Source organism: Zygosaccharomyces rouxii (assembly GCF_000026365.1).
Source record: "Zygosaccharomyces rouxii strain CBS732 chromosome D complete sequence".
Taxonomy (NCBI): domain Eukaryota; kingdom Fungi; phylum Ascomycota; class Saccharomycetes; order Saccharomycetales; family Saccharomycetaceae; genus Zygosaccharomyces; species Zygosaccharomyces rouxii.
Window position 1 is genome coordinate 969,999 of NC_012993.1, and position 15,351 is coordinate 985,349.

At 38.0% G+C, this 15,351-nt stretch overlaps 9 protein-coding genes across 9 annotated transcripts; 6 read left to right on the top strand and 3 right to left on the bottom strand.

Moving 5' to 3' along the window:
• Positions 1 to 61: 61 nt before the first annotated feature.
• On the top strand, positions 62 to 1,423 carry RPT3 (proteasome regulatory particle base subunit RPT3; the record flags this gene model as incomplete). The annotated part of the gene is made up of 1 exon (XM_002496889.1): positions 62 to 1,423. One exon carries the CDS (start codon positions 62 to 64, stop codon positions 1,421 to 1,423), a length of 1,362 nt encoding a protein of 453 aa, XP_002496934.1.
• A 65-nt stretch (positions 1,424 to 1,488) lies between these two features.
• SMP3 (glycosylphosphatidylinositol-alpha 1,2 mannosyltransferase) lies at positions 1,489 to 2,976 on the bottom strand (the record flags this gene model as incomplete). The annotated part of the gene is made up of 1 exon (XM_002496890.1): positions 1,489 to 2,976. One exon carries the CDS (start codon positions 2,974 to 2,976, stop codon positions 1,489 to 1,491), a length of 1,488 nt encoding a protein of 495 aa, XP_002496935.1.
• A 244-nt stretch (positions 2,977 to 3,220) lies between these two features.
• SXM1 (Sxm1p) lies at positions 3,221 to 6,058 on the top strand (the record flags this gene model as incomplete). Its single annotated transcript, XM_002496891.1, has 1 exon — positions 3,221 to 6,058. The coding sequence occupies one exon, from the start codon at positions 3,221 to 3,223 to the stop codon at positions 6,056 to 6,058; it is 2,838 nt and encodes a 945-aa protein (XP_002496936.1).
• Positions 6,059 to 6,153: 95 nt separating this feature from the next.
• NCB2 (negative cofactor 2 transcription regulator complex subunit NCB2) lies at positions 6,154 to 6,692 on the bottom strand (the record flags this gene model as incomplete). Its single annotated transcript, XM_002496892.1, has 2 exons — positions 6,154 to 6,584; positions 6,656 to 6,692. The coding sequence occupies 2 exons, from the start codon at positions 6,690 to 6,692 to the stop codon at positions 6,154 to 6,156; spliced, it is 468 nt and encodes a 155-aa protein (XP_002496937.1).
• Positions 6,693 to 7,142: 450 nt separating this feature from the next.
• On the top strand, positions 7,143 to 8,930 carry UTP5 (Utp5p; the record flags this gene model as incomplete). Its single annotated transcript, XM_002496893.1, has 1 exon — positions 7,143 to 8,930. The coding sequence occupies one exon, from the start codon at positions 7,143 to 7,145 to the stop codon at positions 8,928 to 8,930; it is 1,788 nt and encodes a 595-aa protein (XP_002496938.1).
• A 386-nt stretch (positions 8,931 to 9,316) lies between these two features.
• Positions 9,317 to 9,961, top strand: HPT1 (hypoxanthine phosphoribosyltransferase; the record flags this gene model as incomplete). The annotated part of the gene is made up of 1 exon (XM_002496894.1): positions 9,317 to 9,961. One exon carries the CDS (start codon positions 9,317 to 9,319, stop codon positions 9,959 to 9,961), a length of 645 nt encoding a protein of 214 aa, XP_002496939.1.
• A 121-nt stretch (positions 9,962 to 10,082) lies between these two features.
• URH1 (trifunctional uridine nucleosidase/nicotinamide riboside hydrolase/nicotinic acid riboside hydrolase) lies at positions 10,083 to 11,090 on the top strand (the record flags this gene model as incomplete). Its single annotated transcript, XM_002496895.1, has 1 exon — positions 10,083 to 11,090. One exon carries the CDS (start codon positions 10,083 to 10,085, stop codon positions 11,088 to 11,090), a length of 1,008 nt encoding a protein of 335 aa, XP_002496940.1.
• Positions 11,091 to 11,099: 9 nt separating this feature from the next.
• On the bottom strand, positions 11,100 to 12,575 carry DIT2 (putative cytochrome P450; the record flags this gene model as incomplete). Its single annotated transcript, XM_002496896.1, has 1 exon — positions 11,100 to 12,575. The coding sequence occupies one exon, from the start codon at positions 12,573 to 12,575 to the stop codon at positions 11,100 to 11,102; it is 1,476 nt and encodes a 491-aa protein (XP_002496941.1).
• A 942-nt stretch (positions 12,576 to 13,517) lies between these two features.
• On the top strand, positions 13,518 to 15,101 carry DIT1 (Dit1p; the record flags this gene model as incomplete). Its single annotated transcript, XM_002496897.1, has 1 exon — positions 13,518 to 15,101. The coding sequence occupies one exon, from the start codon at positions 13,518 to 13,520 to the stop codon at positions 15,099 to 15,101; it is 1,584 nt and encodes a 527-aa protein (XP_002496942.1).
• Between the last annotated feature and the right edge of the window lie 250 nt (positions 15,102 to 15,351).

Sequence of the window (15,351 nt, forward strand, 5' to 3'; positions counted from 1 at the left end):
TAACGTACAAAGTGATGCTACCTTAGACATCAAAGGACCTTTAAAGTTGGTCCAACTTTAAATGGTTTGCCACCTTAACAAGAACATCAAAGGAGATATAGGAGGAAATCCTCTGATAGAGAACAGTTTGAGAGTTATAATGGAGGAATTAGGAATTGTAAACCCAGCTGAAAGTATTGTTGAAGAGAAGCCACCTGCTATTAAGTCTTATGGTGCGTTGGTGTCGCAATTAAACAACAATAGTGGTAGTTTGGTTTCACAAGGGAATGCTGATGTGTATTTAAAATTGAAAAAACTGGAAAAAGAATATGAGCTTTTAAATCTACAGGGTGAATATATTAAGGATGAACAACGTCATTTGAAAAGAGAATTGTTTAGGGCTCAAGAAGAAGTGAAGAGAATCCAGTCAGTACCTCTGGTGATTGGCCAATTTTTGGAACCTATTGATCAGAATACAGGTATTGTCTCCAGTACTACTGGGATGAGTTATGTGGTAAGAATTTTATCAACCTTAGACAGAGAATTGCTAAAACCATCCATGTCGGTGGCGCTACACCGTCATTCCAATGCATTAGTGGTTATTTTACCACCAGATTCAGATTCTAGTATATCTATTATGAATGAGTCTGAGAAACCAGATGTTACTTATTCAGATGTAGGTGGGTTGGACATACAAAAGCAAGAAATCAGGGAGGCGGTAGAGTTACCATTGACACAAGCAGATTTATACCAACAGATTGGGATTGATCCACCAAGAGGTGTTCTATTGTATGGTCCTCCAGGTACCGGTAAAACTATGTTGGTTAAAGCTGTGGCAAATAGTACTTCTGCTGCATTCATCAGAGTTAATGGTTCTGAATTCGTTCACAAATATCTGGGTGAAGGTCCTAGAATGGTTCGTGATGTGTTTAGACTTGCTAGAGAAAATGCACCATCCATTATTTTCATCGATGAAGTGGATTCTATTGCTACAAAGCGTTTTGATGCACAGACGGGGTCTGATCGTGAAGTGCAACGTATTTTAATCGAATTAATGACACAGATGGATGGTTTCGACCAAAGTACTAACGTTAAGGTGATTATGGCTACGAACAGAGCTGATACCTTAGATCCTGCATTGTTAAGACCTGGTAGATTGGACAGAAAGATCGAATTCCCCTCCCTGCGTGATAGACGTGAACGTCGTCTAATCTTCGGCACTATTGCCGCTAAGATGTCATTGGCCCCGGAGGCAGATTTGGACTCTTTAATTATTCGTAACGATTCTTTATCAGGTGCCGTCATTGCAGCTATCATGCAGGAAGCCGGTCTACGTGCAGTGAGGAGGAACAGATATGTCATTTTACAGAGTGATTTGGAAGAAGCTTACGATGCTCAAGTTAAAACTGAAAATGATGTCGACAAATTCGATTTCTACAAATGATGACCTCAAGATATATATTGTAATCGAAGTATAGATAAAACCACCGAAAAAAAAAAAATGCATTGTTATCTGCGAGTTACACTATACTGAGTAATACCTAGTAATTTGCTGGAAAAATCGATGTGATCTAAATCAAGATGAATCGGCCAACTTTGTAACGATTGAAAGTGATAATTGTCCTGCAATGATTCCAATCGATGCGCAACAGAATTTGGAGCTATAATTTGAACATTTGTATTTTGTAAAAGAAATTGATGTAACGTGTGATTTAATAACGTCTCGTCACAACCTTTGAGATCAACAACATGGTCGTGAATAGAGGAAAATGGGACATTATCCACTCTTTCCACATTATCAACAAAGTTGGTAGTAGACGTAATTAGTCTTTGGTTAGCGTACATCCATGTTGGGGGGGAATAAGTCTTCCACCAAATGTGAACGCCTACTGGCTCGTCCCGTATCAAATCCAAAAGAGGAACTATACCACCTTGGTGCAAAACACCCATAACAGTTGCCATTATTATATTAAAACCAATCCATGCCTTCACACCGTACGTTTTCCAATAACTGTTGAATTTCAAGCTCATCAGCGTCAATGGCGCTAACGGGATCAAGAATCTAAGTTCCTGGTGTTTAAAAACAGATAGTAAGGCCAAACCTGATAAAGCAGATAGCACAGGAATATTCGTAAACCAACCTCTTAGGCTTTTACGTGGAATCTGTAGAAATAAAACTGTGGGTCCTACAAGTTGTGGGAAATTAACCAAAACATGGGTATACCTCGGATGCAATCCATGTTGAGCCAAATTGGATTCATCTAAATTGTACTTGAAATTATTCCAGGGAGCAATGACCCAGCGAGACCCACCGTAAATCAGAGTATCCACATATATGAAAGACAGGGCTGATAACAATATTGTAATCCCCAAGACCATTAGAGACCTCCAGGACCTGAGGTAAAATTTGACAAAAAGTACAACTGAAGGTATCAAAAGAAAAACGGGGAAGGTTATTCTATTGAACACCCCAAGTGTAATAACGATCGACAGCACAGCAGACTTGACCATTGCATGATGACCATTTGGGACTTTCGTTAGATCACTATACAGCGAAAGTGCAATTAAAACGAGTAAGGTTTCCAATGAATTCGAAAAAGAATGGCTCTGATGGCACCATGCAATGTATGATGATTGCAGCAGGAATTCAGCTTGGCTTCCAGAGTGCGTCAGATGATTCAAAGCATACCGACTTATTAACAAATATAACCCAAAATTTTGCAGCCTAACCAACCTTAGGATCCACAATGGGCTTAAAATGCCGTAAAATTGAAATACCCACCAATGACTAATATACAATGGAACGAAACTCCTCGCGGAATGATCCTGAGTAAACTCCCATGGAATGCTACCTTTAACCCCACCAATTCTGGTCGCTAAAACTTCTAAACTCTGGAAATGTTCATCTGGATGGATGTAAGAGGGCTGTAGTGCGATGAAAACTCCTATGAGAGCCCAAATTAACCACTTCATGGACTTCAATGGGTCAATATTCATGTCATTTATTGGTGCTCATCGCATTTCGTGATATTGTTTTCAGTCACTTTTGACACATCCTTATGTACGAGGGCATTAAAAATTTTAAACGTGATGAGTATGAAAAGAAAACAAACCTTTAAAACGTTCTAAACCTATGAAATTATACTGAAGAAAACGAGAAGAAGACGAGAAGTTTCTGTTTCTCTTAATTATACTGTATTGATTTGACTGCTCTTCAACTATCTGGCTCTAATTCTCCAAAATGCAGGATGAGCGGGCAATTCTAACCTGCCTTGAGCAGACAATGGTATCAGACGCTAAAGTGATCAAGATGGCAGAGCAACAATTGTTCCAGTACCAAAAGCAGCAAGGTTTTGCAACTTTTTTATTGCAAATTGTAGCAAATCCAGAGGTTCCACTAAACATTAGATTATCCTCTGCCATCTATTTAAAAAACAAAATTCAAAGATCATGGAGTGCCGTGAATCGTGAAGATGGGATCAAGCCAGCGGAACAGCAGGTGATCAAGGACAATTTGGTGCAGACGTTGGTCAGTAATTCCAGTAACAACCATATCAGACCTCATTTAACAGAATCCGTCAGAGGAATTTTGAACAGTAATGATAACTGGGACTTGACCAACTTGATGAACGAGCTTTTATCAAGTGGTAAGCAAGAATATATTTATACTGGTCTCCTTTTACTTTTTGAAGTTTGTATAGCTCATAGATGGGATATGGCAGAGGATAGACAAGTGATAGATGGTGTAATTTTTACTGTTTTCCCCACTGTGGAAACCATTGCATCAGAATTGGTTAACAAAGAAGATTACAAGTCAAATGAATTGTTGTATTTGATTTTAAAGAGTTTCAAATACAGTTGTCTGAACAATTTTCCCCAATATTTCAAGAACATAGAGAAATTAAATGCATGGATACAATTGCATCTTTTTGTCTGTGCTAAACCATTACCAAAGGAAGTTTTAGAGCTAGACCCAGCTGATAGATCCCTCGATAAAAGAGTAAAAGTTAACAAATGGGGATTTGGTAACTTGAATAGATTTATCCACAAGTACAGTCGAGTCACTAAGAGCGTTACTGAGGAATTTGTTGCATACGTGTTTAGTAACATATTGCCACTTGTTTTGCAAGAATATTTCAAAATTATTCAAACCTGGCGTGACGGATCCCTCTGGCTCGGCGGTGCTTCTTTGCATTACTTGATTCAATTTTTGGAAAAATGTACTGTCCTTGATGAAGTTTATCCTTTAATCGAACTCAATTTGGTAACCATTATTGAAAATGTAATCTTCCCCTGTCTATGTGCAAGTCCAGAAAGTGTAGAATTGTTGGAGGAGGATCAAGAGGAATATACAAGACGTTATTTCGATATGAATAAGGAAGGTACTACAGCAGATGTCGCATCATCAGATTTTGTGTTTGTTGTGGGCCATAAACGTCCTGAAAAAATGCAATCAATTCTGCCATTTGTCAATAGCGTTTTCTTAAGCTTCCAAGAGAATGCCCAGGACGTTACATGTGCTTACAAGCAAGAAGGTGCCATGAGAATGATTTCCACCCTATTCACCTTTTTGGAGGATCACACCGACTTGGAAACTATTTTTTCCAATTACATCACAGTTTTCCTTTCACAACCCCAGTACCCATTTTTAATTGCAAGAGCTCTTGAAACTATTTCAATTTATGGCAACGATTTTAAGGATGTGAATACTTTGTCCAAATTGTTTGAATTAACCTACACACATTTCATGAGTTCCGATGTTCTGCCGGTGCAAATCGAAGCTGCTGATGCTCTAAAGACATTGGTGGTTTCAAACCCCAACATCCATCCCCACATATCCGCACAAGTTCCTGGCATCATGGAAAAACTACTAAGACTTTCAAAGGAATTCCAAATTGACATTTTATCGGAAGTCATGGAAGCATTTGTGGAAAGATTTGCCGATGAGTTAACCATCTTTGCCGAGGATTTGGCACGTAACTTGGTAGAACAATTTTTAGATCTTGGTCGCTCGCTGCTGGACAGTTCCTCCGGTGCTTATTCTACGGGTGATCAAGACCAAGAAATTCAAGCTAGTGCTCTTTTGCAAACTATGACAACAATGGTAATGTCAATGAACAAAGTTTCCCTAGTGGACCAATTTTTGCCAGTGGTCAAATTTGTCATTATAAATGCCCAAATTTCCTTCCTTACCGAAATTGTTGATCTCATGGATTCCTTAGCATTATCTTCCAAAACCCTTTACAACCAGTTTACTCCTGCCGTCTGGGAAATGTTCCATGATGTCCTAGATTCTTTCCAAACTTATGCTCTCGATTATTTCGAAGGTTACTTAGTTTTCTTTGAAACTGTAGTGACTCACGGGTTCCCACAAGACCAGACTTATTTGCCTGCGTTCTTAGAGATCCTATCTTTGAAATTGGAGAGTGATGTAGATTATGATGTGGAAAGCGTTGTGGAAATCCTTGTATTCTATGCACTTTCATTAAGAGATATCCCACTTTTCTCCAAGGCATTAAAAGTATCATCAAATGCAGAGTTGGAATTGGATCCTGCCAGTGTGGTTAAGCTGTTTTTAGCCAACCTTTTCGTCAAACCAGTTGAAACTTTACAAGTTTGTGAGAGTGAAGGTGCAACTTTAACCATACTAACACAATGGTTCGCCTGTAAATTTCACAGTGTCTTCTCCATCAAATTACAAATTTTGGCAATCATCTCCTTGTTTAAACTACCTGATTTACCAGGTAGTGTGAAAGGATTTGTCCCACAATTCGCAGACAAGTTAGTGGCTTTAACGGAATCCTTACCAAGTGCCATTCGTAAAAGAGATGCTATGTCAAAGGGCGAAGAAGGTTTAGAAGAAATGTTTGCATCTGAAGATGGTGGAGAAGACATGTATTTCGAAGAATTTGAAGAAGACCTGAAGGAAACAGTCTTGGACCAAGCAAACGCATTCCAGGAAGTGCATTCTTTCTTTTCACAACTGGATCCAACCCGATCACAACAAATTGTTAGCACTTTGAGTGAGGATAGAAAGCATTCATTAGAGGTCATTCTAGAATTCGTTTCCCAAGCTTGAACAAATTCAAATTAAACTAATAAAATACCGGTTTGATTTTTATACATGTATTATGTATATACACACTGTCACCATACCACATACACGCTTTATACCTACTCTTCTTCAGCTTTCAAAGTTGCGTCATCAGCACTCGTACTACTTGAAGCGCCACTGACGCTCGTTTGATGCAAACGTGACCTTGATTGTCTGAAAAGAGCTTCTTGTTGTCGCAGTAGTTCTTCTTCGGATAACCCACTTTTCTTAAATTTGGCATCTCGCTTCTCCTTAACTCGCTGCGTACCCTTATAATCTGCTAACCTTTGCTCGAGGAATGGTATAAATTCAACGTATTCTAGTTCTTCAAGTGCCTTTATAACGTGTTCAGGTGCTATTGTCTTTTTAGCATCATTTTCTGCCATTTCGCTTGCCATAGACGAAAGAATCATTATAAACTCTATTCCAGATTTAATGATAATCTCTCTTGCTTCCTTACTAAACGTGAGGTCTGGATCTAGTACTTCACTTATAACCTTTTGTACAGTAGCTGTGAAAGACTTTGTTAGTATCGTTAAGAAAACAGGACTAAAGATAAAGTGTTCTAGAACGTAAACATACCCTTAGGTAGCGATACATCATCGGCTTCATTGCCCATCCTGGGACTATATTTAGCTTAATATTCCTTTCCATCCCAGCAGTATCATTACGGGATGCACTCAGAATCATGGGCCTTTTTATACTTTCAAGATCAAAGGACGCGGCGTCGCGCGATGATTATGATGACGAAGAAGAAAAAAAAAGTAAAAAAAAAAAAAAAGATACAGTAATTTATGGAGGCATAGTAGCGGGGAAGACTACTGATAGTCAGAACGCGGGATAATGGGTCAGAAGTATGGTCTCAAAACTGCCTTGTCCTTGCTGCAAATGAGCTCTGTTTTTCCATCATGAAAAATTGTATGAAAAAATTCGGACTTTTGGATCACGCTATGCTCACTTTCAACGAAAGTGAAAAAAAATGAAAAGAAAAAATACAACCGATGAGATGAGCTTAGATGAGATGAGTAGTGGTATTCATAATTAGAAATTGAGTAGACTGGCGCCCAAGATGTATTCTTCGCCTGTGCAGCTATCACAGTTTGATCCGCAAGGTTTGAAAATATGCTACGTGACTGTAGAATTGGATAGACAGAGAGTCACAGTAGTTGATACAAATGGACAAAATGAGCAGAGTATGCTGTTGGATAAATCCTCATTACAAGTCGATTGTGTCGAATGGGCTCAAATTGGTGATGTCTCATGTGTCTTGCTAGGTTTGAACGAGGGTGAAGTGTGGGTATATGCACCTGCTGCCAATAGAATAATGGGAAAGATGATCACTGGTGATTCTTTTCAAATAAAAGATTTGGCAATCACAGGAGACTCTCACTGCTGGGCTGTCGATAGTCAAGATACTTTTTACAAGTTTGAAATGGTTGATTTTAGCCTGAGGGAAAAATTCAAAGTGGAAAATTGTGAACAGATTAACAAATTATGTCTATTGGACTCTGAAAATTTACTAGTTGCATCTCATTCGGTTTCTATGGTCCATTTGCCATCTAAGAGTGTTACCAGGACATTTCCTGGACACGTTACACCCATTACACATTTACGATTGGTTTCACAAGGGTTTTTCATTACGGGTGCTCTTAATGATAGATTTTTAAACGTTTACGACATTGAAACTACAATTACTAAAAGTGTTCTAGTGCTACAGTCTAATTTATCCCAAGTTTCCTTACAAGACGATTCGTGTGTAGTGGCGACTACCGAGGAAGGTGAAGTAGAAGTTTTTGAAGATCCTCTTGTGCCTGTGAAAGGTAACAAGAGAAGGGCAAACAGATCTAAACAGTGCAATAAACGTATTTATACCAACAGTGCTAGCAATGGTGGTACCGCTTTCTACAATGCACACCTCGCAGGAGAAATAGTTCAGTTGTCATGGTTTGAAAACGTTACAGTCCCAAGATTTGCATCCCTACAATGGCGCCAATTGCCAGCTGATTACGAGTTTGAAATCAAAAGTTTACAGAAATCATTGAAGAGTGCAACCAGTAATGGATTGCATACTGCAGAACCTGCGGCCCCCACTTCATACAAGGAAGGTAATGCTAGCGTTACTTCTGGTGATAATTTTAGACATGTTTCAGATGCAATTAGAGATTGGGAGAATGAAATGGCAGAACTAGAACGTCTTAACGTACAACCACATGCAGAGTCCTTGGCGGATAGACTAGGCCAAAGAGCAATCACTCAAGGTAAGCGCAAGGCTTGGACCACCCCTGGTACAGTTACGGTTTTACTATCGCAAGCATTACAGTCCAATGATCATTCATTGCTAGAAACCGCACTAAACAACAAGGATGAAAGAATGATTAGAGATACAGTCAGCAGATTACGTCCACCACTGGCGGTCCTTCTGCTAGAGAGATTGGCCGATCGTATCGCCAGACAATCTCATCGTCAACAACAACTAAACATTTGGGTTAAATGGACACTGGTCATTCATGGTGGGTACCTAGTTTCCATCCCCAACTTAATGTCCTCGTTGTCCTCTCTACACTCAACTTTAAAGAGACGCTCAAATCTTCTCCCCAGGCTATTGGTACTCGAGACAAGAATCGAATCAACCTTAAACACGCTGCATCAAGAAGATGAAAACTTGGAGCCGCTAGGTGACTCTGATGAAGATGAACAAGACGTAGAGTACAACGAAGAGAGAGAAGACGCTCTTATGGAAGATGGTGAAGCAGATGAAGATGAAAGCGAGGATGAAGAAGAAGATGAAGAGGAGTATGAGCAAGATGAAGAGGAGCTTCCGGATGGGATATCGCAAGAGTCCATACAAGTAGAGTAGAGTAGACTGTAATTAATTACTCATTAGTTTAAAGAATCGGACCTGCCGGTCGGTCTTCATAAAATAAAGTGTACAAGTAGGTAGCAAGATTCTACACAATTGACAACTGACGATTCCATCAGTAGCTACTAGAGAGAGCCTCCATCGCCATTGCCGGTTGATCAAAACGATTTACTTCAAGTTTCCCTGTTTTGGCTCATCTCGTCCAACCGAAGAATTGACCTCGCTTATCGCTGAACAATTTTTCAGTTGAAATATATATTTAAGCACTTCAAACTCTCGAGACAACAAAATCTGCAACTACTCATTTCCTCAAATCTAATAGTGGTAAAACCTTTCCGTCATAGTAGTGGAACAGTAATATTAAATTTAGAATCAAACTAAAAATGGCTGACGAGAAGGAATACATCTCTTACAACAACGTTCATCAATTGGTGCAACAATCTGCGGAAGGTATAAAGCATTTTAAACCAGATATCATTATTGCCATCGGTGGTGGTGGTTTCATTCCAGCAAGAATCTTACGTACATTTTTAAAACAACCAGGTGTACCAACGATTAGAATTTTTGCCATCATCTTATCACTTTACGAGAATGTTCAAAGTAGTGCAGGTGATGCGGAACAAATAGGTGTTGAAGTTCAAAGAACTCAATGGATTGATTACGAACAATGTAAGTTGGATCTAGTTGGTAAGAACGTCTTGATCGTTGACGAAGTTGATGATACAAGAACCACTCTTCACTATGCTCTAAGTGAGTTGGAAAAAGATGCAGCTGCACAAGCTAAGGCAAAGGGAATAGATTTGGAAAAGAGTCCTGAATTCAAGACTACCTTCTCCATCTTTGTTCTACATGACAAAATGAAGCCAAAGAAAGCTGATTTGCCTGCAGAAATTATGAACGATAAGCATCGTTATTTCGCAGCTAGAACCGTACCTGACAAGTGGTTTGCTTACCCATGGGAATCGGTTGATATCGTAACCCACACCAAGAGGGCCATTGAACAGGGAAATGATGTTTTCTTGCCCTGAATTCTGTACAATAATTAGTTGTCTACTCGTGATCACTTAACTAATACTATATAGGTGCGTGTTGCATCAAGAACTTTATCTATTTTATAAACTTTAGTCAACACGTATCGAAGCCAATAAGATGAAAATTCCTATTTGGTTAGACTGTGATCCTGGCCACGACGACGCTCTTGCCATCACATTAAGCTGCTTCCACCCTGCCCTGCAATTGCTTGGTATTAGTGCATCCTACGGTAACGCGCCTGCAACCAAGACGGCATATAATGCTAGATCTTTAGTGACTGCCTTGGGTATGTTTGAGCAAATTCCAGTATATGCAGGCGCTCAAAAGCCACTGTATAGAACTCCTGAATATGCTCCTGATATCCATGGCGAATCTGGTCTTGACGGTACAGAATTATTACCTGAGCCTAAATGCGAATTGCAACAAGGTTCTTACGTGGAAGCAATGGAAAAAGCTATTTTAGAACATGCTAATGAAATTACTATTGTTGCTACTGGTCCCTTGACTTCTTTGGCTACATTATTGATTCAAAAACCTCATTTGAAATCAAAGATCAAGTATATAAGCATTATGGGGGGAGGTATTGAAGTTGGCAACCGCAATGACAACTGTTCTGCGGAATTTAACGTTTGGATTGATCCAGAAGCAGCAAATTTTATTCTTCAAGATCCAGAATTAAAAGATAAGTCTATCTTGCTTGGCCTTGATATTACTCATAAGGCTATAGCTACGCAACAAGTTGTGGATCAAGTGCGCGGTGTTGTTGGAAAATCTAAGCTGCGTCAATTGTTCTATGAACTGTTTCAATTTTTTGCCCATTCTTATGAGGGAGCTCAAGATTTTAAGGACGGTCCTCCGTTGCACGATCCCCTTACTTTGATACCTCTATTGGAGTTCTACGGCTGGGCACCTAAATCCCAGGTTCAATTCCAGTATAAGAGACTCGATTTGAGAGTGGTAGACGATGCCACGCACTCAGATTTTGGCAAGACTTGTGTAATAAAAGAATACGATCCTAACGACAAAAGGGGAACCATGGTTGGATTCAATGCAAACATGGATTTCTTTTGGAAACAAATTCTTGATTGCTTGGCGGAAGCAGAAAAATCTTCCACTATAGAATAAGATACAAACTTATACATTTACCTTTCTGAAATTTAACTTTAAATTTAATGGCGCCAAGGGTCCCGCGGGTGTCATTTTTTCATCCCATTCAGGTGCCAATGTCCATTCATAATTCCTCAAAATTTCTGCTATAGTAATTCTCATTTCAGCTAATGCCAACTTCTCACCAAGACATGCACGACGTCCACCATGGAAACTGCTGACTTTACAGGCATTCTTTGCATGCTTCCAATTTTTTGTAATGGATTCCATATCATCTCCCCATCTTTCAGGTTTAAATTCATCTGCATCAGGTCCCCAAGAAGTTTTATCGTGATTCGTACCAAAATTGTTATATCCCACGTAGGTTCCCTTTGGAATAACCACATTTGTACCCAAGAGACAAGTTTTTGAAGTACATCTGTTAATAATTGTATTCAATGGTGGATATACCCTAACTGCTTCATAAAGAAAGCTGTTTAACAGTGGTGATTCTAATAATTTTTTGGAATCAAATACATTCATAATTTCCTCTCTAATTCTCCTCTGCCATGTTTGGGAATATTTGGCCAATAAATATAAGGAAGTGGTTAATAACAATTGTGGATTTTCGTGTCCTGCTACTAGCAGGATAACAATATTATCGGTCAATTGTTTACGATTTATATGGTCCTTGTTGTAGGCACGAATCAAGTCACTAGCGGCAAATGTGGTCTGTTCGAACTTATAATTTTTCACCAGTTGATCATCTACATGTTCTACCAACTGCTTACGAAATTGTTCCACATCTTTAAATCCCCTTCTCCTAGCTGGAATTGGTAAATGGTCGAAGAATGGGAAAGTTAGAAAAAATGGGTGAAAAATCTGCTTCTTTATACGCATCAAATGGTCATGTAATGGCGATTTATCACTGGTTAAGGTCGCAAAATCAAACCCTAAGACTACCTGTGAAATATTATCCAAACATAACCGCTGAACCAATCCTGTCATTGAAATACTAACTTCTTTCTTATTCTCTTGTTCGAATCTCTCACCAATAATATTTCCTAACAATTTAGCATTTCTGAAAATTGGACTTTCGTCAAAATGTTGTAATCCGTTGGTTACAATTGATCGATAAAGTTTCCAAACCTGCCCATGAGCGCTAATGACGTTATCTCCCGTATAGGCTGCGATCACGCTATGTGGAATTTTCTTCTGATTCCCGCTCTTTGCAAATACATCTTCATCTTTAAACACTTGAGCCAACATCTGTGGTTTAGTTACAATTATATTCCAACGTGAACCAAAAAACAGCTTAGCAGCTCCATACTTCTCTAATGGCTCCTTGAGATACAAATGGTACAGCTCAGTTTGGTCGATATTGAGAATTGATGGGAGGAAAATGACATAAAATGGTATAGTGGGGATATTCTTCGGAAAATTCCACGGTGGGAATACAACCCTGTAACCGACGTACCCCACTATTATCAATGGTATAGCTAATAAAATTGATTCAAAATTCATGCTACTTCTTTGTTGAATTTAACTTATTTAATTTTTTTAATTTTTATTTTTTTTATTTTCAGTTTATTTTAAAGAGTTACTGACACTTTGTTTCGCCCGCGTCAGCGTGTCGTTCTGGAATAGCTTGAAAAATAATAATAAATATAAAAAAATATAATGGAGAAATCAGGGGGAATATCAAAGTATTGCGATTCCTCAGTATGTTTGAATGCTAGTCTAACAAATTAATCTATTATAGTATAAGCTAAGCATCGACAAGGAGAAAAGTAATCATCATTCAAGGCAATAATTCAAAACAATAATTATTAGAAAAAAATTGCGCCAATTTACATTGTTTAATGCTATTCCTTGACGTTATTCTATTCTAAATAAAATTAACATATCTTGAAATTCTAATTATGTTTTCCCTTATCATTCTGAATAAGCAAAAATTTGAAAAGCAATACATGAGTTTGTGAATTCTATGGTTTCCATAGCGGTAATTCACTAAGGGAAATATTCTAAGGATTATGTATTGTTGTTCTAGCTTGGACCTATTTTTCTGCCGTATGGCTTCAATTCAAAGGCATATTTTAGGTTTTCGGTTTCCCTAGTAATAAACTTAACGCTTATTCTCAAGCAGCAAGACGGCTGAAGAAAATTGCTTCTCGAATTAAATAATACCTTTCCAAGGATTTGTAGCCTGATAATCATCAAAAAAATGATGCCTATTGAAGGATTGTACTGGATTGTTATATAATTAGCCCCTCAATTCTCGGGTAATTCGAATGGTCATTCCAAATTTATATTACCAGTGTCAATTAAGCTTGAATAAAGACAATATAGTCTGAAAGTAAAGGCTGAAGACTACCACGGTAGAAAAGATATATCCAATCAAAGAATACTAACAATAAATTATTAGTAGGAAAAACAATAAAAAAAAAGGAATTAAAAAGACCAAAAATGATAGTTGCTACAACCGCCAACAAAAACGCCCTTGCTCCAACAGCTCATAAGTTGGTTTTAAATAACGATGTCAAGATCCCTCACAATCTCAAAAATTTATCCACTTACAGTAAGTTCTTGGCTCTGTATACCAGAGATCTAGAAACTTGTCAACTCAATTCTATAGAAGAAAAACAGGATTGCCATATTGCTGAAAATTGGTCTAAGTTCATGGAAAACACCAAGGAAATCCAGCCCAGGAAGGCACATTTCAGTGAAAATATTAATGAACAGCTCCTAACCGCTGAAATATCTAATCAGTTCACTAATTCCATGAATTTACCATTGAAAATTTCGGAATATAAAAAAGATGGGGAAACACAGGTTAGAGGATGTGTAACTACCGTGGAAAATGAAAATGAGTTTAACGATTGGTTTATTTTCCACATATTGGATCAGGCTCGTTTAAAATTTAGTGAGAAGCCAACGATCACTTCGGATATAGATTATCACAAATCATTCACGAGATATTATGAGAAAAATCTGAAGAACACCGTCTTTGAAGATCAATGGGATGAGGAAGGCCGTGAATATTTCATAAAAAGAGTTAGGTATTTCACTGATCGATTTTTGAGAATTGAATGTGTCTTACCTGCATTCCCTTGTAAGACTTCTAACAGAGATAAGGCTGCTGGAACACTTCCTGATAAGGGTGAAGAATTTGCCCTCAGAAGATTATTAAAGGCGACACATGACGTATCTCAAATATATCCACCGGGCATGAAAGTTTGGATCGTAAGTGATGGTCACGTATTTTCCGACTGTATCGGTGTTGATGACCATGTGGTTAACAGGTACACTCAAAATTTGCACCAAATGTATGAATCAATTTCTATTCCAGGTATTGATGCAATGGGTCTCTGTGGATTGAACGATCTATTTTTTTCAGGACATGCTACTTCCCACTTTGATCCCGAATGGATCAAGGACATTGAACTTGACCATTACACTGGGACTAAAATTTGTTCAGTATCCGAGGTCTCTAGAACAATTTTAATGAAAGGTTGTGATACAGATGACGGGAGATTAAAAAAACAAATTGGTATTGATGGACACCCAAGGCTTCATCTTTATAGAGGTTTTGTCAAGTTTATGGAGGAGGATTTATCACTATCGACACATTTTGCAAAATCATCCAGAAAAGGTTTCAAAAAAACTGCCTCTAAGGTAGCCTTTAACATGATTAAAAGGAATGATGCCTACTCCAATTTAGTAGAACTTCTTTTTCCACATCACATGAGACTTTCAATTCATGCACATACCAATAGTGGACCCAAATTTGGTATTAAAGTAATTTCACCTGAACAATGCTTATCAGTGAAGTCATTGGATAATATTGAAGAACCCAAATTCGAGGATCTATTGCACATTCCAACACCTTGGCATAATTGCGTGGTTAAAGTGTGCAATCAGAATCAATTTTTCTTGACCAAGTCTAGAGTAGTCAGAGAAGCTCTTGAGAGTGGTAAATATGTTGGAGCATGGAAAGAGGCGAACTTAGAGAAGGGTGAAGGCGGGTACTACGTTATTAGCAAATGTTAAGGAAAACGAAATAATAATAATAATAAAAAAAAAAAAAAAAAAAAAAAAAAAAAAAGATATGCCATTCAACTAGAACTTTTCATTCGGAATTTTTTCTCTTCATTATCTTGTTTTTCTTTGTTATGTTTTGTTATTGTTTTTATTTTTTTTTTTTTTTTTTTTTTTAGTTCTTTATTTTACTACTTTTTATTCCAATATTTCAATATTTCTAATTATTTATCATCGTTCTTTCATCTACTGGTCCCATGCT